This window comes from Bremia lactucae, linkage group LG10, assembly GCF_004359215.1.
Source record: "Bremia lactucae strain SF5 linkage group LG10, whole genome shotgun sequence".
In the NCBI taxonomy this organism is placed as follows: domain Eukaryota; phylum Oomycota; class Peronosporomycetes; order Peronosporales; family Peronosporaceae; genus Bremia; species Bremia lactucae.
The window spans coordinates 1,007,111-1,030,856 of NC_090619.1; the positions used below are offsets into that span (position 1 = coordinate 1,007,111).

General features: G+C 44.8%; 2 protein-coding genes across 2 annotated transcripts; both read right to left on the reverse strand.

The window, feature by feature from the left end:
- Window positions 1–5,970: 5,970 nt before the first annotated feature.
- On the reverse strand, window positions 5,971–8,203 carry CCR75_007627 (uncharacterized protein; the record flags this gene model as incomplete). Its single annotated transcript, XM_067965685.1, has 6 exons — window positions 5,971–6,257; window positions 6,327–6,430; window positions 6,487–6,596; window positions 6,672–7,820; window positions 7,904–7,975; window positions 8,183–8,203. The coding sequence occupies 6 exons, from the start codon at window positions 8,201–8,203 to the stop codon at window positions 6,031–6,033; spliced, it is 1,683 nt and encodes a 560-aa protein (XP_067815013.1). The 3' UTR covers window positions 5,971–6,030.
- A 151-nt stretch (window positions 8,204–8,354) lies between these two features.
- On the reverse strand, window positions 8,355–14,955 carry CCR75_007626 (uncharacterized protein). Its single transcript, XM_067965684.1, has 19 exons — window positions 14,766–14,955; window positions 14,631–14,711; window positions 14,333–14,470; window positions 14,161–14,267; window positions 13,357–13,763; window positions 13,155–13,292; window positions 12,949–13,083; window positions 12,704–12,887; window positions 12,451–12,638; window positions 12,174–12,380; window positions 11,924–12,100; window positions 11,679–11,851; window positions 11,463–11,599; window positions 10,622–11,352; window positions 10,195–10,552; window positions 9,848–10,131; window positions 9,652–9,786; window positions 9,365–9,574; window positions 8,355–9,302 (listed from the first exon to the last, which is right to left on the reverse strand). The coding sequence occupies exons 1-5, from the start codon at window positions 14,874–14,876 to the stop codon at window positions 13,673–13,675; spliced, it is 528 nt and encodes a 175-aa protein (XP_067815012.1). The 5' UTR covers window positions 14,877–14,955; the 3' UTR covers window positions 8,355–9,302; window positions 9,365–9,574; window positions 9,652–9,786; window positions 9,848–10,131; window positions 10,195–10,552; window positions 10,622–11,352; window positions 11,463–11,599; window positions 11,679–11,851; window positions 11,924–12,100; window positions 12,174–12,380; window positions 12,451–12,638; window positions 12,704–12,887; window positions 12,949–13,083; window positions 13,155–13,292; window positions 13,357–13,672.
- Between the last annotated feature and the right edge of the window lie 8,791 nt (window positions 14,956–23,746).

Consider the following 23,746-nt stretch of genomic DNA (forward strand, 5'->3'; position numbering starts at 1 on the left):
CGTTTCAGACGACCCATGTACAATACGGGTGCGTCTTCATATACGGGAGAACCGTGAGCCTATAATTTAGGTCTTCAACCTCTTCTACCACCGTGAAGGGCCCAATGAAGCGCGGAAGCAACTTCGTAGCACCTCCAGGTAGTACATAATTTGCATTTTTAGGTAGGGTATCAGTACTTGATAGTACTTTTTCACCCACTCTAAAGCGTTCATTATTCTTGCGACCATTTCGGTCCGCATATTCTTTTTGCTTGTCCATAGCGCTTGCCATCGCGTCACGGACTTAACGTCTGATGGCTAATCGCTGATCCACAAAGCGTTGAGCCTCGCTCACGCTTTAAGCATCAAACTCGCCTATGATACCGCCGAGAGGTCGGTCATTAGGCGTAGTTTTATTGACCACTGCTAAACTGGCAGGGTCACTAGGGCAAGGTTTTGTCTTTGAGATGATACACTCATGGGTCATCGTCATATTGACGAAACTGTTTCCCTATTTCGCACCGAGCACAGTCTGGGGCCCTCCTCCACTTAGACTCGGGCTGCGCACAAACGAGACTGGCGTCCGAGGATAGTGCAGTCCGTTAATATAAAAGGTGTCTCACCCGTACTGGCGTGGACACTGTTATTTATAGCGAACTCCACAAAGGGCAATTGCTTGCTCCGCTCTTTGGGAGTTGCTATAGTGCATAAGATAACCACCACGACCCGATTGGCACGTTCTGTTTGGCCATCGGTCTGGGGATGATCTGCGGTCGACATGTGGAGCTTGCTACGTAGCAGCTGAAACACATGTCGCCAAAAACCAGACGTAAAACGTGGACCCGATCCGATACTATGGACTCGAGCAATCCGTGAAGTCGGTAAACATGATCCAGGAACAAGAGAGCTGCCTCCTTGCCTGTGATCAATGTTTTACATGGTGCCAAATGCACCATATTGCTCAGTCTGTCTACAAAGACGACAAGCCCTGTCCGACCCTAGTGATGGGGCATCATGCCAAACATGAAGTCCAGGCTTACAAACTTCCAAAACAGTTGGTTGGAATCAATAGCAGCTTCAGCGGTACCCTGATCAATGATGCAGGCTTAATGCGCTTACACTGTTCGCAAGAGCGAATATAGTTGGCCATCCATCTATATAGGTGTGGCCACCAAAATTCCTCTGATACTTGTAAGATTATCTTTTCACGGCTCAGATCCCCATTAGGTGGCGCATAATGGAGCTTGTGAAGGATCATCAGCTTGTATTCTATGTCATGAGGCACATAGATTCTCAAGGGATCACAAGGTGACAGCTGATGCCATAACAGGCCATCGCTGTAGCTAAACCGATTAAGCATGGCTTTCAGGTGCGACGGAAGAATTACCTTTTGTCCACCAATGCGATCTAACAGCAGGTGACAATGGTCGTCCTGACTGTAGCTCTCTTTTATTTCAGAGGCTAATGAGCTCGTCACGTGGTATGTCTTCATGGCTGCCAACGCTGACGGCTGAAATTGTGCTTTCGCACTAGACACACTTTCCTGGTGTCTTACCTCGAAGTCTGGTCTAAGCGATAAGGCGACAGCCAAGACATTTGACTTACCCAGCTTGTATTAAACTTTGAAATATAATTCAGAGAAGAATGTAAGCCATCTTGCCATTCAAGGCGAGAAATGATGTGAGTTTGTTGTCGGTCCGCAGTGATGCGTGATCCGTAAAAAACACAAATAGCTCGGTGCCTAGTAGGGTGCACACGAAACTTGACAAGAGCATACTTTATTGAAAGTAGCTCTTTGTCATGCATGGGTAATTTAGTTCCGCGGATTTTAAAAACCGGGACTGATAAGAGATGACACGGTCAACACCGTCGTCATCCTTCTGCACGAGCGTGCTGCCGATTGCAAATTACTTGCATCGCAGACGACGCTAAAGGGCTTATTCGCGTCTGGCAATGGCAAGACTGGTGCCTCAACATGAGATTGCATCACTGGTTTGAACGCATCATCTTGTTATTTAACCAAAACCCATTTCTGTGTCCTTTTTAAGGAGGTCATATAATGCTTTAGTTTGCTCAGCATAATTCTTGCTATATTTATGCTAGTAATTAGCGAGCCCTAGTAATTGGCGCAAATCCTTCACATGCCGTAGGATAAGCCATTCCTTTACCGATAATACCTTGTCTGGGTTTGCTCGTACACCATGGGTACCTACGATGTAACCCAGCACAGGTATCTCAGGGACCCCTATGCTGCATTTTTGCAAGTTGACGTACAATTGGGCGTCCTTTAAAGTCTACAACACAGCGTCTAAATGACACTTGCGCGAGTCGATTGCGCTCGGCCTCAGCCCTACTTTGCATGAATACATCGTCAAAGTAATGGGGCGCGTAGCCACGGTGCTGACGCGTCACCTGAGCCACCACTCGATTGAATGTCGCTGTTGCGTATTTGAACCGTCGCGCCATCACAAGCCACTCCCAAAGCATACCGCGTGGGGTGCTTACTGCCGTTTGGCTACATCGGACTCTCTCATGAGTACCTGATAGTAGCCATCCTTCAAATCTGACGCGGAAAAGATAGTCGACGTTCCCATGGAATTCAACAAATTGTCTCACCGCGGGATTGGCGTTTGCGCCGGTATGGTCGCCGTGTGCAGCTTATTGTTAGCATGAACCACGCACCATCCACCTGTGGATTTACGCACATAAAAGGTCGGGCTGCAGTGATGCGATTTGCTCTCACGCACATGTCCCGGCTTGGCTCGCTTGTCGAACAAATTATCGATATAATCGACTAGTTCTTTCGTCAACGGCCATTGCCTGGTCACACAGTACTTGGTGCCAGGTTCGAGGTCGATCTCGTACCCGATGCCCCTATCTGGTGATAGGCGGCTCGGCACTTCTACTAGGAACACATCGCGATGTTTCCACAAAGCCTCAAAGAACGGACTGTATTTCAAGGCAGCTCAGCCTTGAGCAGCGAACAGTTTCTTTTTGTCCGTTTCTAGGACGCTCTCGTCCATTGTGGACGACGAGCAAAAGTCCACCAAGTCCTCTTCTGGAACTGGTGTGACTATTTCGTGGATCTTTCCTTCCTTTAATTCGGAAAGGAACAGAAACCACGACATCTCCGGAAGATTTACTATATCCTCGACAGATTTAAAGACTTGTCGGAGCAGCTCACTTGAGGATGCCTCCGCATTTTCGTCTTTGACAGCCTCGAACACCTCGTTGAAAGGCCCGTTCTCTTTAATAGAAACTGATCCAAAAGTCACTCGTTTAGACGCACCTTTGATCGTCCTAATCGGTCAAATACTCGTTCTTCGAGTCACCACGACCTTTGACTGGGAAGCAGGTGCCTTTGCTCTTTTCTAGGCACTGTGCCGGTTTATGCGACGCATAACTTCCTGTCAGCTTGCCGTCTACTGCCACAGGCTCTCGGCTCTGTGCAGGACATTCGGACGCATGACTACTTGTCATCGTCCTTTTCAACACCCCAGTCTCCACGAGCTGGGTAGGAATTGGTGACGTTTGACATCTTGTCAACGCACCCTCAACTGTATTCGAAACGACATCACTTGCACACGCCTCTCGCAGGAGCACATCTTTTCCGGTGTCCTGCGTAGAGTTCGTAACTGTGCATGTACGCCAGTCAATCCATAGTTGGTGTTTTAGCAACATTGGCATGCCTAGGATGAGGTCATACGAACTCTCCATACCTAGCACTGTAAATTTCTCGTTACAAGAGAAGTCACTAAAGCTCAAGGCGAGTTCTATCTGAACTCCCTCTTACTTAACGAGCGCGCCGTTCGCTAAACGAATGGTCGCCTCTTCTCGCTTGCCATCCTGGCAAAGCGACTCAAACATCGCCGGTCTCTTTCTTAATTCCGCGATTTTACTAAATTTTATGATGCACCCGAATCCACTAGGAAAGTCATCACCTAGTCATAGCCTCTTACTTGAGCGCTATAGACTAGCAGGGTTGAGGTCCAAAATTTCGAGACTTCAGGGACTATGCTACCCATTTGTTCCACAATTCTGAACATAGGGGTAGCTTCAGAGTCCGCGTCAGTAGGGCATTCCACCCCTACTGCTCTCCTGCATTTTTCGACCCCTCAGTGGCGATGCAGAATTCATGCGTCTCGCGCGCTGATTCTTGTCATCGCTCTTTGGGAAGGGAAACCTCTTGCTAGGCATCTTTGCCCCGGCAGGGACCCTGACGTAGCAGCGAGCTATAATGTGGCCGCGCTTGCCGAGCTAAATCGTGCTACTTGAAACTTTTTCTTGCGACGGCCATTCTCTTCTCACGTTGTCGATCGCATTTTTCAGGTGACTTCGCTATTTATCGTTATTACATGCAGTTCTCACCCAAACGTTTTGAGTTTCCTTACTCTTCTTCTCACTCGTGGCTCGCTCTCTCAATCCTCTCGTGGGCCACATTTATAGCAACCAACGTCTGCATTGCCCAACTCCATGGGAGTGGCATCTGACCTCTTGGCCGACAAAATATACCAAGCTGTCCCCGAGGCACTGTTGTAGGATTTCTCCTCAACGAAGGCGATTTGGATTGCCTCTTTCATCTTCGACGGCACCTTTCTGAAAAGGGCCTGTCGCGATGGGCCATGAGATGAGTCCGTTCTTAAACGTGGGTACCTTTTTATGTTCTCCTGGAATCGAACCTAAGGTAAAAGATGCCGAAGCGAGCGCATCTCTTGTACATAATCTTGCAGAGATCGCTTCGCCTGTCACGCTCCAAAGAAGCGTGCCTAAAGCAACACATCGTTGTTCGGCGGCTGGTACATGGCGCGAATATTTGTCTTAAATATCGCCCATGTAGGGAACGCCTTTCTGTCCGCCATAAGTGCCAAGTAAGCCCACTCTGAGGCCTTACCGCGCAGATGCGACATGGCGTACGACACCATCAGGCTGTCGCCAGCGATGAGCTGGGCGACACCGTATTGCTCCACGGCTTAAAGCCAGTGGACAATCGTGCGCGTTGCAGTTCCATCGAACTTGAGCGAGTCCATCCAAATGGTCCTCGGCTGATGCGGCCGGGCAGAGAGCATCTCAAAAGTCCTGTTGAGAGCCTTGCTCCGAGCCTGCTCATGCCTCAGCTCATCATGAGTCTGAGTGACGGACTCCGCCGCAGCATGGCTCTGTGCCTCGGACGCGGCTCTCCGCTGTTCGAGCACGAATGCCTCAAACTGCTCCAACTGAGCAACATGTTGCTCAAGAGGACTGCCCAAGAGCCTGGCCAGGGCTTGTTCACCAAGTTCCTGCGCCATGTGTCCTGTTACCTCCAGGTGATGTTCGGACAGGTGGAAAAAATGAGCCCAATCGATGTTGAGGCTCATCCTCACGTACACACGCAGAGATGCGGGTCGTGGGAAGGATTTCAAGTGCTACCAAGTGTAGGCGGGCACGTCGTAATGCGGCCACGCTCTACTTAAGCACACACCCTAGCACAGCGAGGAAGCGGTTAAACCTGCTTCTCTTGCGTGCAGTGAGGTAGTTGTGGTGGGCGCGCAAGCGACCTCACCCAACACACTAAGAACTCTGGTAAAGTGTCGTCACGGGAGCGGTAATCCGTCTCCTCGTGCGCACTTACCAAGTAGGTAGTAATTTTCAGACTGATTTATATTTAATAGAATTAAATACAAATACCTATTTTTACCAATTAAAATGTTATCTCTATAGATAACACTAATTTGTATTGCGAGCGTATCTTTCAGATACCTCGCGCAACGGATGACGCTAGCCGTCATCACGGATGACGCTGGGCGTCATCCCTCCTAATGTGAATGCACCCATGTCCATCACATCCACAAGGGTTGGCCACAAATGTGTACCACACCCGAGTGTTGGGTCTAATTACTATTATTTAGTAATTGACGATCCCCATAAGTACACCTAATGTACTTAACGGGGACTGTGTAACATTAGGGCAACTTTAGCCCGTTACATAACTTGTCTTTTTTTTAAGCGTTAGAATAGTATTATAGTTGTGATCTTTATTAAGCTTCTTTCTAATTTAAAAACAACCGTTTTACTTCATTCGTAGGTGTCGGGAAACTTAATTGGCACCTGACGATTTTCATCGGGTGACCAAAGATTACCACCGGCAAGCAGCTCGTTTATTTCATCACACGAGAGTTTTACAGACGCAATTGCTTCGAAAACCTTCTGAGTCGATGTGGTTTTTGGAAAGTTGTGTAAAAGCCGAATTATGTTTTCTGCTTCCATTAACAACAACGAGTCTTGAAAAAGCGATAGCAGACCTTCACATAAGTACATCAAACCAACAATTTCACTGCATGCTATTCGTATTGATCATTTAGGAGCCTTACCCATGCTAGCTTGAAAAAAAAACGGCGTCCCCAGTAGGACGTAGACATCCCAGATGCGCAGCGCGAGATCAAGCGGTAAGCTTCGAGTAAAAAGAGTGAGGGCCCTTGCAAATAGTTTTTGTCAGTGTGCAGCCATCCGAATCATTTATTGGAAGCATACCAGTCAACGGCATACATCTGTGGGTCAATACCAGCCTCGTGAAAATGCGCCGCCAGAACGGGCAATTCGTATCGAAGTATCTCGTTGTACACACCAATGTAATGAAACGTCTGAGCCATGACATAAAAGATATAAAATAATCAGTGAAAACAGTTTTTGATAGACCAGCGAAGTCTTTGACGTACTCGTCTTGCTCCTAGACGAAACATGTCAAAAAGAAGAATTGAACTCATCAAAGCAACTAAAGCTTTAAACGCAGTGAAACTGTCCATGTGAAAGCACAGCGTGGCCGCCAAATAACTCATTCCTTGCACATAGCCTAGGTCCGGTCGGTAGCATATATATGCCTCCAAAACCTCAGTGGTACGCTCAGTGCCTTCTGCACCAGGCTGAAATAGTGGATGATGGCCAAAAGTGCGAGGCATGTCAATATTTACGAGCTTGATGCTGCGTTCCCCGTGAGCGACGAGCATTTCCGCGATGCTAACGGCATCCTGTAATATGTTCTGCGTAGGCAGGACTGCAGACGACCTCCTTGCTCTTCTCAGGTTGTTTGTATCGAATGCATCCAAACTCCATGCTTTCAATTGGCCCGTTGATAACGTCTCGACTATCGTATTCTTCGCAATCAAAGGTAGCGCCATACATTGTGCCGCAACTAATGATTGGTCATCTTCCACATTTGGTTCCGATATAGACGAGGCGCTGCTCGCGCTCGAAACACTTCTTGTCCGTAGCTCGCATATCCCCCTAAAGCTGCCAGAACTCAGCGCGAGCGATTCAATCACCGAATGATCAACATGTCGCTTCAAAGACATCTCCATCTGCACAGCCTGAGCTCGCGATTTGCATATCTCAAACAAATCCTCACTAACTTGGAGTTTGTTTCCAAGCAACCATGCCCACACACGACCACGAAATTCCTTTGGAATACCGGCGAAGCACAGCGATTCCAGCATAGAAACATCGTCGCGCATGCGTCCGCTTAGCAGAGTAGAAACAACATTTTGCCATATCTCAGCGTAGGTCTGCTTCATCTTTGTAAGCTGTTGTCGTTTTCGTTCCACACGCCGTTTCTTCGATACGCAATCAAGACGTCTCTTCCAGCGACTTAAAGTTGGCTTTGATGCACTGATAAGGCTTCTCCTGGCGATGTCTGAGTCTATAGACGGCCGATTTAGACCGAAGTAAGCTTCTTGCAGCATCGAACGCAATTCTGCAACCCAGCGACGGCGCTCCTGCTCCGTCGTAGCACTCAAATATAGCTTTCTTGTTGGCTTTTGAAGCACAAACACAAAGTTGCCAGGATGACAAACCAGATTTTGGTCGTCAATCTGCACCATTTCATCATAATTTTTAAACAATCACCTCCACAATTTATAACTCGATTCCGTAATTCTATCGACTAAAAACGGACCACTTGTATGTTTCCCAACGTCAACAGAAGCCGTGGCTTGCGGCCTGATTTGGTAGAGTACGTCATTTCACCCTGCAAAAATCGGCATTAGCCTCTGATAACAGCATTAGCTTGTTTTCGAATAGCTTTCCTTTGTGAGCATAAAGTAACGAATTCGCCAGATTTTAAGGTGTTTGCTCTGTATAAAAGAAGCAGTAAATTCAAAGACATAAGTCACAAAGCCATGTTTAATACAATCAGCTCTGTACGCGCCTGTTTGTGCAGATAGCCCTGCAGCACCAGGTCGTCACCAAATTTCATGACTTGTACCGACCGACTCGAAATACCTATAAAAACATTAAATTATTTTCTGAAAAATTATACAATGCTTAGGCAGTAATATTATTGTGCCCAACACTAGAAATGCGACGCCCAGGGGTGGCCGCAGCCTCGACGTCTCTCTCGTTGACATCTACACCGCTTGCGATTAACAGCAACATTCGCCGAATTAATCCGTCTGTCGGTTCCTTGACTTCCTATAATGCTTCACTTGCAGATTCTGGCAGATGGTCACTCCCGCCTCTGAACCATTACATGACGTTGCCAAGAAATTTGATGCCTTCAAGATTCATCAACGTTGTGGATAATTTTACAAGTAGCAGCAGCAATGAATCAAACTCACAAAATGAAAACCGAACTGAGCCAACTTTTAGCTCCGTAATGAACAATTTGCTTAATAATGAGGACGCAGAATTCGCGCACGACCACTTTCTGCTGCCCCCTTTAGCACATTGGCAGAATATGGTAGATACTAATGATACAGCCTCGGAACCCGTTGACCGGCCGGAAGAAATTGACTTAACTCTCTTGTCTTCTGATGAAGACGAGGACGGCGTTCAGAATATAACAGATGGCGGAGACATATTCGAGATCCTGGACGCCTCAGATACGCCGGGTATTTCGCTGCCGGTGCCGTTTTGTCGGAAACGGCGTAGGCCAGGAAGTAGTGAGCTAAAAGTGCTGGTTCCAAAGCGACAGCGTATGGCAGACAAGATGAGGAGCGCTGAGTCCACGAATATTAACATTCAGAATAGCGAGGTGGTTGAGGAGTTTAAGCGACGACTTAAATGCAGCATTTGTCTGGATGTACTACAGGACATGACTTCCACAATATGTGGTCACATTTTCTGTGCTGGCTGCATCGACCAAGCGGTCCGAGCCAATGGAAAGTGCCCACTTTGCCAGCGTCACGTACACCCTAAGGACACGCATCGTCTCTACTTCTAAAGTTTAAGCTCGACCGACAAGTGCAGTAGGCAGTGTATATTTATCAGACTTAGAACTCTACGATTGTGGTACTTCCAGCTTGTCTGCTGTCTTTGGAGTAGTATTGATTCATGCTAAGCCGAATAAGAAGACACTACAAAGTAACGAAATGTTAGCACGCTCAAGTGTCCCACTATATCAAACAGCTTAACGTACGTCGAAAAAGTTCCGGGTACATTGTTCGGTATCGCACGGGACACTATGCAATTTTTTAATAAAAAGTCTGAGCGCAACGTCGGCCTTTCTGTACAACGTGCGCATTTGAATTTCTCTCAAAGCCGCCTTAACCACGTGCTTTTTCAAAGATCGTATAAATTTGGCCAAGTCCCACGTTGCGGTAAGAATATCCAAAAATGCTGAGTGGATCTGTCATTCCAATTGTCAGAATATCGGAGTGAATTATTTCTTCAAGCCTGATGTAGATAATAATGGACGGGACGTACTGCAAGGGCGGGTCCGGCCAAAAAGCAGCAGCGAAGGGCAATAAAGACATAATTCTCATGACAGTGACGCATTTCATACAGACTTGTTGCATTTTGTATCGCGTTCTTAAAGTCTGACCACGCCACCATAAATACCTATACTAAATTATCAGCCAACATATCAAGAGCAAGCTCCATAAAGTGTTAATCTACCTACCGTCGTCGCAAAAGTCTCGTTATACGCTCGAAGACACGCGTTTATCATGTAGAGTATGCCCCCACACAGCCGCTCAAGAGATGAGGATAGCTGCTTTTTCTTACAAACAATACGTATAGTTGCCCAGGTCTCTCGTAATTCTAGCGATGTCAGTCGCACGCGAAGTAAAAATTGATGTATCTGTTTGTAGCGATCCAATAAGTGTGTGGTTATTAAGCAACCTAGCGGCCACCTGACGTCGTACACTATTTCAATTTCATCAATCAGACTTAGGCCGCCTGACGCTGCCACGGCGATAAGGTAAGTTACAAGGAAATAAATTTCTATTCATCCTGTGAAGCACTTACACTGCGAGACTTCTGAGGTCGATTTGTAATGAAATGCATGTACAATAGCACCAAGCGTCACTGAGTAATCGACCATAGCCGAATTGAGAGCGAACGAAAGGCATTTTCTGATACCGGAGGTCCCACAAGAAAACGACTTCATATTTACAAGAAAGTCGCGCGCAAAAATATCCATGAAGAGCCTTTCTGACAGCAGCATTAATTTACGCAACCAGCGAAATTGTTCATGCACCTGCAAAGAATTTCGAAGCCACATTACCGCCAACTGCTCTAGTTGTTTTGCGGCTAGACGAATTGGAATATTAATAAGACAGTCTGTTACAGGCTTGAGAAGATTCAATTCAGCTGTTGAAGCAGTCTAAATGGCAATTGACAAAAGTTTAGCTTGTTAATTGACCAGTAATGGAAGCAGGCGAAAAAAACTTACTCCTATCAATGCCTTTTTCAGGAGCTCTGACTCATTTGCCTTGTTCGCCATCGAAAATAGTGGATGTACAGGGGGAAGTCGAGCAGACTTCGCAGAGATAGATGCGACAGTTGTATTTGAGAGCTGTGCATCTCCATATTTACTACTTTGACTCATGAAGCCTTCCTCTTCGCTTATAATATGCATTGCATTGTCGTCGTATACGATTTTCTCATGTCGCGTGCTCGCCAAAGCATTAAACAATGGTTCATCCATTACAGCAAGGCTGTGTACCATCTCAATGTCGTCATGCACTGCAATGGTACCGCCAGCCTTTGCATTTTGATTTTCTAATGTTGAAGCGTCGAAAGATTCCGGAAGCACATCAGCATCGTTTTCCCTTGCTAAATTTCGAATGATGTTTTCCATTTCTCGTAGAGCCATTTCATCAATAAATGAGTCATGAATATCACCTAAGCGGGGCTCGCTTACTTCCCTCATGACAATATTGGATACTCTTTCAACATCGTTATCTAATGTTGCTGATGTGCCACTTCTGGAGATAATCTGCGCCTTCTCTAGTGCTTTCCGAATTTCTTCGTCGGACGTCATTATGCTATAAATGCTTGTCTTATGTTTACTATTCAACGAAGCAATTCGCTTAAAAGTTGTGCCTTTCACTGTAGGCACTACTCCAGTCATCAAATTCGCTAATAAAAATTTGTCTTTGCCCGTAAAGTCAATCCGCGCACCTGTTGTAAATATATATACGGATTTTGAGTATGTGTCCGCAATGCACAACGAATGTCAATACGTCCCACGAGAGCATTGCCATAGGTTATATATTTGTACGCTAGTGTACCTGATGCCCAAATTGCGATATCTTTTGCGCGGCGCCATTTAAGCTGCTCTTTAGCGGTCGACAAGCGTACCGCACGGTTTCGTCGCCATCTCATGTAGTTACGGCGCTCTTCAGCCTTTTTCATCAGCACAGAAAACCTTGAAGCATGCAAATAAACGATGATGTTTGATTGAGAACGAATATGTCCGTGGTAATGATTGCATATAAAGGCCGTACTTTTTCACCAAGAGCTCATGACCATAGGATTGGTCTACAATTGCTTTGTCTTTTAGCCGTTTTGCACCGCCGGGTGCCTCCTGGTGTATTTGCTGCAACTGATGCTGCTTCAGTTTCGGAACCTGCCGATCAATTTTTCTCCTTTCAGAACAAGAGCTTCGCTTTTCTTCAGCCTATACACAAAAGACCGGAAGACTGAGTATCTAATAAGAAGAAATAAATGATCATGCACTCGGCACTCTTACGTCTTCAAAATTAAAATTTTGCCCTAGTCTATCCGCAGAGATTTCGCTTGAAATTATCTTTTCAGTTCTTGCACAGTCCAAACAAAAGGTATTATCCAATAGAATCATCGAGCAGTCAACTTTTTGTTTCCACATCTCTAAACATCCAGAAAAGGCATGCTTGCGAGTCCGCGTTGCCTATTAATGTTTACCATACACGTCTAATAGTTATTGCACTCAGGTAGACAAGCCATTTACTTCAACAACCAACCAGCGAATGAGTAAGCGATGCATTCATGCTTTGCACTATGGCTCGAGTTTGACAAAGGTGAAAAATTACAGGGGCCATATCGTTCAGAAATTTTGGCAGCATTTCAGTCACTTCAGTCAATAAATCTGATTCTATTAAACCGTCGCCGCCTCCTTGGGCAGTTATTGCAAGCATGTTTCTACTCCATGTAGTAGCTTCAAATTCATGCTATGATTTATTACCAACACTAAACGTAAGAAAAAAATATGTTCATGAATACAACTCTAGAGTTACGTACGCAAGGATTTGACTCGTCGACACTGCCTGCTAAATTGAGACGTGAAACACTAGCTAACAACGGCGAGCAAGACTCAACAAAAATCCGTGTTACTAGCTCATGCATGCACCCCGATGAATCTTCAACGCTTAGGGAGGTAACGCTGTTAAACAAATTGTCAAGAAGCTCAACTCCTTGTGGAAGCTTATCTGTAAAATGATCGAAGGCGATAATACATTAAGTGTAATTTAAGCAGACTAAGGCACCTACGTACCTGATTGTAATAAGGGCCGGAATATGTCTGCATCGCAACCAAATATGGTTCCAATAGTTTGAGCGACATGACACAGTTTACGCGACTTACACAACAAATTCGCAATAGAAATCCTCGCAGATTTTTGATAATTCTCGCTCGATGACGATTCTAGGCATTGCTTAGCCAAAGCTTCAACGAGATTCTAGTACACCAAGAGTTAGATTATAATTGAGCACCAACATAACAACATGACTCAGTTTTACGCGATGTGCTGTCAGATAAAGCTGAAGGGCTTCCCCTGTGCGCTGAAGCATTTTCCCTTCTCGAAAGGCATCTTGAAAATAATAGGTAGCTATAAGCTCAATCCTCATTATCATCGTTCCAGCTCGCCGAAATACCTAATTAACCAGCAATAATTACGAAAGTGTGCAACGCTTATTTCAACGCAGGCATTATAGCAGAGAAAAACCTCTAATATAGATGTCGTAGCTGATACTGATGTGTTCGATAGCTTGATTCTCCGCATTCGGGGCAATTCGAAGGTAGCAGTTTGATGGTTCCACTGATAAATTGTCGACCCGACTCCACTTAATACTCGTAGCGAATCCTTTAAATGATAGAAAAGCGGAGAATACAATAAAAATTCGAATTGAATTATTCAATTCGCTTACTTGAATTAAGTCTTCTTCGTGGATCTCAAGATGCGGTGCGTCAACAAAAGCGTCACCAATCGGAATCACTAGGTTTCGAGGTGACCAATTTTTCTTTTTTGAAGGAATTTTAGCGTAGCTTTCAGGAAGCCTATCAATATCTTTGAGACCTTCCCAAGCATAAGATTGCACTATCCAAGTTTCGCCAAAATTGAGAGAACAGCCGAATTCCAAAGAGGAGTTTTCCTTGATGCTACTCCATTTATTTTGTCGCGTGGGACCTTTACAGCGCGTATCCTGCGTCATTATAAAATGTTAGAGATTTTTTAAATGGCAGTCAGATTTTTTTTTTCGCGGTGCGAAAGTCATAAGAGTTATCATAGAATTCTACCACAGTTTGTCCACAGTAATGACGTTTGAGAGAAACTCTGCCCAGAAACAAAATTAATAGGTAAAGTGACGGTGGGTGACCCTTGGTGTAAAGCGGAATCGCTTACGGTGTGGTCAATTCATAAATCGAGTCGTGCTGAATTAAAGGGCTGTCTGGGAGGCCAAAAACGCAATTTTTCTGTACAAATTTTTATCTAAATCAAGTGTCTGTCAAGTGCCTTTCTAATTGATTCTTTACCTGTTTCAATGTTATCACATCAAAAGACAATCTGTCGTCGAATACGCTAAAGTGGGGGCACCATAGACAGGAGTGTTGGATTGATATGCTATCACCAACATTACCTTGCAAAGTTTGCATGTACAGCCTAAGTAGCGTATTGTCAGCCAAATTAAAAGTTAATACGAAGAAAGCAAGCAACTTCTCGCGATACGAACGATTTGTCTTCCAGCGGAAGTGGTGTTTGTTGGAAGAGGCTTTTTATTTCTTGCACAACATCAGTGCCGCTCATTCCATTGAGACCGCCAAAGCGCTTTTTTTCGCACTAAGTAGGCATAGACACAATAAAGCGAGAACATGTTTGTACTAGATCAAATTTTCGTTCATTACTCGCATGATATCTTTGAGCCCAAACGTATTTCCATCTTCCCCTCCAGAAAGCGCAATCAGCAATCGTAAAATACCATCGACTGGAAATGCTACATACAGAAGCATTGCGAGTGGCTTAAAATCTGGCAGAACGCGTGTCTATTATCAATACAAATGCACCTGCCGCCTCTGTACTCTGCTGATGATCAATGCTCACACAGCGCTCTACCAAACAATCTACGCGGTCCGCGGCGTTATTTCTGTATCCAGCGAATCAGCACATGCTTTATATAGTTAAGATTATTACATACACATACACGTATGAGTCTTGTCCAGGCGATAGAAGTTTCGCGCGTATATCCAGCAAATTGCACTGCACCGAGGTATTTGCATCCTCATGCTACAAGCAAGATTTTGTCAGGACAGCAGCTCAATGGTGATTTGCAGCTCGTACAGGGCTCAAAAGGTGCTCATATAATGAAACTAAGCCTTGAAAATCGGTCCAAGACTCCCAGCACACGCGAGAGCACAGTTGCCTCAGCAGCTCGATGATGCTTACGCACATCTCCTCGTCAACTTGCACCACACGATGTTTACATGAATAGCACCTTCAAAATTCCGAAAAAAAAAGATATTAAATTGCCCTTGATTACTCTGATTTCTCGGCGTGATTCTAAAACTGTAACGGAGTGTGCCGTTAAATAAATATTATTTCCTATAAGAGAAATAATAAATATTATTTCCTAGGAAAGAAATTATAAATATTATTTTCTAGGAGATAAAAAATTGTAAGTATTATTTCCTAAGAGACGAATAATAAGTATTATTTCCTATAATAGGAATAGTAAATGCTGAAAGGCCACATGAGGGTGGCGGATAGTGCACGCATTCAATAGACTCAATGCATATTATTTTTTATGAGAGGAAATAAATAAAGTAGTACAATTTGACTTAATAATTCCAATATTACCAAATTTGGTATTATTGACGCAATAAGACATTAGTCCTATTATTTGGTTGATTTAATGCTAAATCAAACCCGCCAATCGTTTCAAGACACGATTCGGCGTCGCGCAAGGAGGCGCATTGCATAGTTAGTTTTTTAATATATTAAAGCCAGCAGATAGAAGATCGTTATGAAATAACTTAATATATCATTACAGTTTTGCTTTCTCCCTATTCTAAAGCCTTAGAATTTACCTTTAGTAGCTAAGACTTCTTAGCTGCTTAGAACCTTCCTTTGCACGTCATGTACGTGAATTAGTCAATGCACCCCACCTCCACTGTAGTCAGTGTAATTTGACTAGTACTGCTATCAGTAGTAGCAAAAGGTGCCCCGTTGCATCTGGTGGCACTTCGTAGTCCGTTCAACGGCCTACGCACGTTCCATTCAACATGGACATGCTGGATGAAGAAGGAGGGAGATTTGAAGCTCCTCAAGAAGGCTATCACGCAACGCGTGAAAGGTTCACTCTTTTGAGTGACCTTGAATTGAGAGCGATCGACGCATGAGTTCGGTCGTAGGCGGGCCAGGCGTTGGCGCCATGCTGTTCACTTTGAACACAGATGACCAACATGCGGCCGTAGCCGAGTTCATACAGCATAAACTCGATGGGGCTCAATGAAAAGTAGCCTTGCCTCACCAGCAAGGCTCTCAACACGCGAGGTGTGTAGAGAATAGGGTGCTCAACAGCTAGAACTGTTGAGACAGCAGCATTTACATGCTGCTAGCGAGCCGGCGCTTCCGTGTCGACCCGGAAGCTTAGATCGAAATCTCTAATTTTAAGGCAGTCGAAGGTGAGTTCCTCTTAAGATGGTTAGTAAAATTAGACGACGCCATTGAAGTTCGCCGCATCAATGATGATGCGACGAAAGTGAAAATTCGCATGTCCGACGTTGCCGGACGGGCCTTAGGGCTCAAGCTTCACGACCCATTTGCTTTTCGATAGCATCAGGTCTTTAAGCCCCGGCTCAGGCAAACTTTTGAGCCGTCACGTGCCGAATTCAGGGCTCGGGCCGAGCTCATGGATTTGAAGCAGGGCAAGCATAATCTTCACGCTTATGCCCAACATACGCGATATCTTATAAGTTGCATCGTGAGTCATCCAATAGATGAACAAACACAGGCAACCGCGTTTATTTAAGGTGATCTAATAGCGCCTCCGAAGTTAATTTCGGAGATACCGCAACTGCCAACGCTAGAACCGAAACGGTTTTTGAGTGATCTGCGTAGTGGCAAATAAAAGCAGTTTTGCGTACTTGTCATCTATGACAAGTAAGTGGCTGATATTCGGTCGGCAATAGTATTTCCTGAGAACGAACGGGTTCTTAGCAGGTCATCGATGGAGGAAAGTGTCTTCGATGAGAAGACTCATATTAACATTTTATGTCTCAATCGTGGGAGACTTTAAAGACAAATGCTTTATCAAAGAATTTGGTCGTTTCAAGGATATAATCCCGGAATTCGTACCGTGCGAGTTGCCTAAGGATAAAGGCACTCGACACTGAATCGACCCGATTCCATGTTCGAGAAACCGTGTCGTTAAGCACCATTTCGTGTAGTCTGTGACGCCAGCGATTTTACAATTGGCTGTGCCTTTATGCAATATGACACAGACAGCACAGAGCGCGTCGTCTACTATCAGTCGCGTCGGCTCCAACCGCTATCATCCAGTGCATGACAAGGAACTCCTTGCCATGAAATATGCAGCGGCTAAGTTTGATGTCTATCTCTTAGGAGATAGACCGTTCATTGTTTATACCGACCATTCGTCTTTACCTACGGCCGTAAGCTGTCCACAACTCTCGCAAAGAATAGCGAGATGGTTTTCTCTTTTCGCAAAGTATAACTTCTCCGTGGAATATAAACCAGAACGACTTAATGTCGTCGCTACTGCCCTTTAGCGCTGGCCCGATTTAAAGCCGGCTGCGCAAATTAACAATGAGAATAAGCCCACTGTTGCAACAATAAGTTCCGTCGTGAATATTAGTTATCGACGTATAAAGGGCTATTAAGAAGATAAGTCTCTTAAAGGTTTGCTGGATCACCTCAGAAATCCATCACAACAATCCTTAATTGGATTGTCGAAATTTCTATCTTTAACAGTTCGGTACAAAACACGCAATGCTTTTTTGGAGTTACATAGTCATTGCTGGCGACAAACCTCGTGTTGTCATCTTCATTCATAATGATTTGCGATTGCGTATCAAGTATGCGTGCTACGATGCACCAATAAGTGAACATCGTAGAAATGAGAAGACATATCGGACATTATTTTGCAATTTCTACTGTCCTCGCCAGGACGATACGTCCAAACGTTCAATACGTGCTTGTGAAATTTGCCAGTGGGTGAAGCCTAGTCCTTCATTCCGTGCTCCAATACAACCCAGACTGTTCCGGCAGATCGTGTCAACGGACTTCGTCTTCGGATTTCCCAAAGACGCTCACAAGAATGATGGTATTCTTGTGTTTGTTGATCGTTTCAGAAAGATGGTAAATCTTGCTGCAATTACGGAGTCGACCACAGCCAAAGCTGTACTCGTGTCTTTACTTGACATGATATTTCGACTCCATGGATTAACCCGTAAATTGGTCTCAGATCGCGACCCGCGGAGGTTTGGCAATATGTGCTAAAAATGTCATCCGGAAACCGAGCGTCAGACAGAACGTACATATCGGTTCCTCGAAGTAATACTTTGTGGATACGTCCACTCGCTTTCGAGTTGAAGCGAATTCTTGCCGATGGCAGGATTGGCCATCAACATTCGGTGCATGCATCAGCAAAGCATACACCGTTTCTCGTGGAGGGCGTAAGCCGTCCACGTATAGAAACACCCTTTTTCAGAGTGACACTTATTCAGGGGGGACTCGCTCATGCTAAGACTAATCTCGCTCTTGCTCATCACCCATCGACTCGACAGTCAATGCGAAAGATACCTATGTGTTTTAATCAACATTAAAGAAGACAAACTATGTAATAGCGACAAGGCTATTGCTGACTTTGATAACAACGATGATGAAATTCTTAGCATCGAAAACAATAATATTGGTGAAAACAATGATGCTCTCACTAAAGAGGAGAATGACATCTTCGCACTGAGCGGACTGAAAACAAAAACAAAACCGAGTCAGCAGGAAAATTTTTGCTGGCTGGAGAAGCAGTGGTCTGTTTCGTGCAAGATTCTATCACTGACGCGGTGGATCGACAGAAAATGTAACTTTGACAAAATGAAATAGCAAACGTTCTTTTATATAAAGTTAACGATCTAGTGCTACTGTCTGCTCTTAATCTACCTAAAGATGAAGTGACAAATGTGTACAGCCCAGGCATATCGGTCCGTTCTCTGTACTGCATTTCCAAGGCGATGTACACGATCGAGCTGCCTCATTGGATACGCACGCATCCTACATTTTACGGCTTCGCCCGTACCATCAGTACGAGTTTCTTCCAATTTCAGATCAAAATGGAAGGGTCCAAGCTATTCGCCAAAATTGATGGTCCCGGGACAAACATTGATGGTCTGGGGACAGAGTTTGGATCCAACGAACCAGACATCTCACTTCATTTTCAAGAATGAAATCTCTCGAGGAGCTGTCACCAGCTCGTCTTGAAGGAACTGATGCGTCCGCTTGTTCGAAAGTTGATCGACCGTTACTTGCGCACGGTTTTGTAACTGGTCGCGACAAACATTGTCAACCGTCGACGTTAAGTCACGACGACGAGAACGTTCATGTTCAACGTCCTCCCGTAAGTACCGGAGGACGTATCCAGATCATCGTCATCCTTCGGATTCGACGAGTAAGGCGAACCCGAATTCTCCTCCCCTCCTTTCCACATCCATTTCCGGATTCGAGTAGTCAGAAGCGTTTTCAAGTCGAATGATTCATAAAACAATCGCGAGGTGAAGGGGGTCCGACCGAGTATCTCGGTCGTTGGCGGTACCCTCGCACGATAGCAGACTACCTCGTTCCCAACTAATAGTGGACGTCCCGGGTAGTACGACAAAATTTTCTTCTTCCTCAGAAGGTTATCGGAGAACGAGCGCTTCTCGTGCTCGTAACAGATTGTAAAATCTCGATCCATTCGATCACATCAGAAGAGATGCACGTCCCCCAATGAGGGTCTTTAAGAAAATACGCCTCCTTATAGGCATGGCTTAAAGCAGCGGGGACATGAGTCCCCCACGATATGCAAGGTAAGCTTGCCTCTCAAGACAGTGTAGCTTATAGCGTTCACCGACTACTAACGGTCAAGAAATGTAACCAGTTTGTCAAGCCAGGCCTCGCAGCCTATGCTTTACACATTCTGAATGCATGTTTCCCAGGCTTGAACGAAGGAGTTTCACACTTCGCTAGCTTGCAGGTATACCAGCGATACCGGAATCTAGCATTGATAACGAATTCGGTTTCGTCCTCACCGGGCTTGTAAAGCTTGGATGAGTCGGTCAATGGAATTTTCTATCGTTTGTTGGTCATACCAAACCAACGATTTCGGTTGCCCTTAAAAGGCAAACAGGATTTCTTTCAAGAGCGAACCGCAACGTATTGCGGTCTCTCTCGTTGGTAATGTTAGCATTTGAGCTCGAAGTGATCTTTAAGATCATTTAATTCCTGGTGATACACGCTAGCACTACAGTAGCACTCTTATCAGTAGCACTCTTATCGAAGTGACCTTTATGATAACTTCGTTCTTGTGATGCATTTCGGTATCGCCAGAGTTGTCATCGTCGATAGAGCCATCACAAGGTGACTCCACTACAAGAAGGCAAACAATGTCACGAACAACATTTCGCTTGTGGCGTTAGCAACTGTAGGTTTGGCGGACTCGGCCCCGGGCGAACATGATGCCTTAATAGTGGTCACCGAGTCGGGCGATGACGCCGACTCGTACCAGTCACCCTCAATGGTAGTAGGAGGTGACGATCTCCCTACAGTGATCGACTGAAACGTTTACATCACTAGCAGCTACAATTGTTTGTGTAGCTGCCAGCTTTGTGGCCTCACAGGCTACGTGCACGGGCTTCGATACTATGCGCAAACAAAAAGTTGGAAACCAGTGCTTCTTTACAGAGAGAGAGAGACGCAAAAGTCCTCTCTATCACTCTACATCAGTCAAGTTAGTTAGGAGGGGTTGATGTAACGGGGGTGTCCAGTTACATACATAATATTTCTAATGAGAGGTATAATGAATATTTTTTTCAATAATAGGAAAATATTAATAAAGCATAATATTATTATCATATTATAGATTTGACTTAATAGTTCAAATATTAATACATGTGGGAATATTGAGGCAACAAATCAATACTTAAGTTAATTGGATGATTTTAGTCTAAATCAACTCCGCCAGGCGTTACAAGACACGATTAGCGGTGCGCAAGGCGGCGCTATACACAGATAGTTATTAATATTTTAAAGCCAGTAGATAAAAAATCGTAGGAATTTTATATATTAATACAATTTAACTTTTTCTCGATACTAAAGTCTTACTATCGACCTCTAGTAGCTAAGACTTCTTAGCTACTTGTAACTTTCCTCTGCACGTCACTGTACGAGAAGTAATCGAGGCACCTCACCGTCACTGTCAACAGTGTAGATTGGCTAGAACTGTTATCAGTCCTAGCAAAAGGTGCCCCGTTACAATCTGCATGCCAAAACAACAATTAAGCCAGCACTTTCAAGATACGCGGCGAAAAATGCACGGAATAATGCAAAACACAGTAGATTTGAGTTTTGGAAACAGAAATATCAAGAAAGATAGCTGGCCATATCTACAGTTACTATCATCATTCGCACATGCGTCACAGACAACACTGAAAGGTTGATTAGGATCAGGCAGAGCCAAAATCGAAGCATGTATGAGACTATCCTTTAATGCTTTAAAGACGTCATTTTTATTGCTTGTCCAGCACCAGTCCACATCCTTATTAAGGAGGTTCGACAATGGCCGAGCTATATCAGCGTAATTTTCGCCTTCATTGTGCTAGTAGTTGGCAAGGCCAAGCCATTCACGCAAGCCTTTCGGGTTTGCGGCGCCAATTAAAAAGTTATGGCTTTACCTTATCAGGGTCTGCTCTAACGCTTCGCTTTCTAAGAAAGGGGATTCTTATGCGCCGAAAATGCATTTAGATACATCGGCATACTATTTGTTTGTTCGCATGCTCTTGAGCACGGCTCGCAAATTGTCAATGCAGTTTTACATCTCGGAATTACCCTGCTCCGTTCGATATGGACAACAATGACATCATATTAAGTCTGTGTAAATTGTCAATAGCTGCTATGGACAAAGATTTCACCAAAATGAGTCTGTACAAAACCTCAATGAAGACGGAAAAGTTGCGTGACAAGACGATTGAAAGCAGCCGGGATGTTGGAAAGCCCTTGGAACATAAACAGCCTGCCAAATCATACCGCTTGGGGTGCTTACCGCTGCAAGCGGGGTGTCACTGGCTTGCATAAGTAGATGATAATAATCAGCGACTAATTCGACCGCACTGGACGTCGTAGAACCCACCATATTGCTCCAAAGAACATTTTTTCAAGAAATCGGTGTATGGGCTGAAGTAGAAGCAGCATTAAGCTTATTGAAAGCATGCACAATGCACCCTTTATCATTTGGCTTTTTGACACAAATTGGCGGCGTCGAATGGAGAGAAATACTCTCGCGTGCCATTCCAGCCTTGTGCATAGCACGGAAGAAATCGTCAATGACGTTACACTGTTCTATTGGTAAGGCTTCTGTCGTGTAACAGTATTAGGTCCCCAGAATCAGGTCAACCTCAAGACATACACCTCTATGAGAAGAGCAGACGGTGTATTGTGACACACTACGTCTTGGGATTCCTTGACTTACGGAAAAAAATGTATCTGAAATATCGTTAAGGATCAATGTCTGCTCCGCGCACTAACTACCGCTTTTGTGTCCTCGAAGACGGCTTCATCCAGATGATTTTAATTCAGTATCTGTTAAAATAACACCATCTCATATAAGCCGTCAGCCTTTAAGGCCTGAACAGATTCGTCCGAAGATATTTCGTCTAACTCAATGTCATGTAACGATGGGATAATAACATCATCCTTAAAGTTACCAGGCACTATATATAGCTGTTCCCTAGTATCACTCTGTGTCATTAAAGACTCTTCGCGTTTTTCCGTATCTGAATTTTGTCTCTGTTTTCTCGATATCGAGAAAGTACACCTTATAAATGCAGGAACGTTCATATTCGCAAGTTAGCAGGTTCTAGAACCTTAGTTATCTCTATGGTACTAGAACCTGCTAGCTTGCGAATATGAGAGACGATTTCCAATCCGACATCCAATGATACGTAATTCAAACCCATAAGCATTGGAACATTTTGTGTCACGTCACATGCATCAATCGGGTCTTACCCAAAATGCATTGGCGTATTGCCAACAGTGTCGGTGCTATCTCGGTCGAAAGGTCTTACACCTACAACTAATTTATGGCTCATCGCGTTCCAGCCAGGCGATACAAAGGATGAGATCATATCTCGGGTACAGTTGAAGGACAAGACAGCGGTGCAGACTGTCAAAGTCCAAAACTTAATAATTTACAAATTAATGGAACTTTAGAAACGGCGATCCAAGTCCAGTCGGTAAATGAACAGTGATCAAATCACCTTTATGCGCTTTAAGCGCCTCAGCAAATCGCTGATCCCTACAATAGAACGACGTCGAGCATATTGCAAGATGCTCCTGAGCCAACAAAAATTGATCATGGCTTATCGAAGCCCTTTAACAGTCGCCTTGGCGACTAACAAGGCGGGCTTGTACTCGCGCCCGTGCCATTAAGCACAAAGCTCTTTGGGGCTAGGCCCTAATTATCCTCACTTCTTAGAAATTCAATATAGCCTAGATATCCCTCGTAGGACGCCCCGCCTCTACTGGGTATCGGCGTTTACCCGCGCCGTATCAGATTCTGGTATGAGGTGGGTTAGTGCTTTTTCAAGCTTTGCGGGACTTGCGCAACGGACAAGCCGGGCGCAAGCTTTTAGTGCAAACATGTACGGATGTTTCTTTTGCTATTCCACAGATTAAAGCTCTGCTTCTTCCTCAGCAAAGCTGAGGTTCATGTGGTTTCGGTTTATAAGTCGAGAACATTGCTTTAATCGCTGCGTTACTGGCCTGTAAGCGTGTAACCCAAAAAATATTAATAAATAAGAACAAAAATCAACACCTTTCCATCCTACGAACATCTGAATAACATTGTATGTCAAGTGCCGCTCTAAAGTAGTGGGTGGGATTGATAAATTTTTGTTCGGGCCACGCTCGAATTAGGACTTTTCACAAAGATGGTTGCTTAAAATCGCCTTGTGTAATGGGATTTGCCGCATACCAGCCAAAAACGTTCTCAACTCCTGGACAAGCCCACTAGAATCCTTTCACCCTGACGAGCAGATAGGAATCGTCCTCGT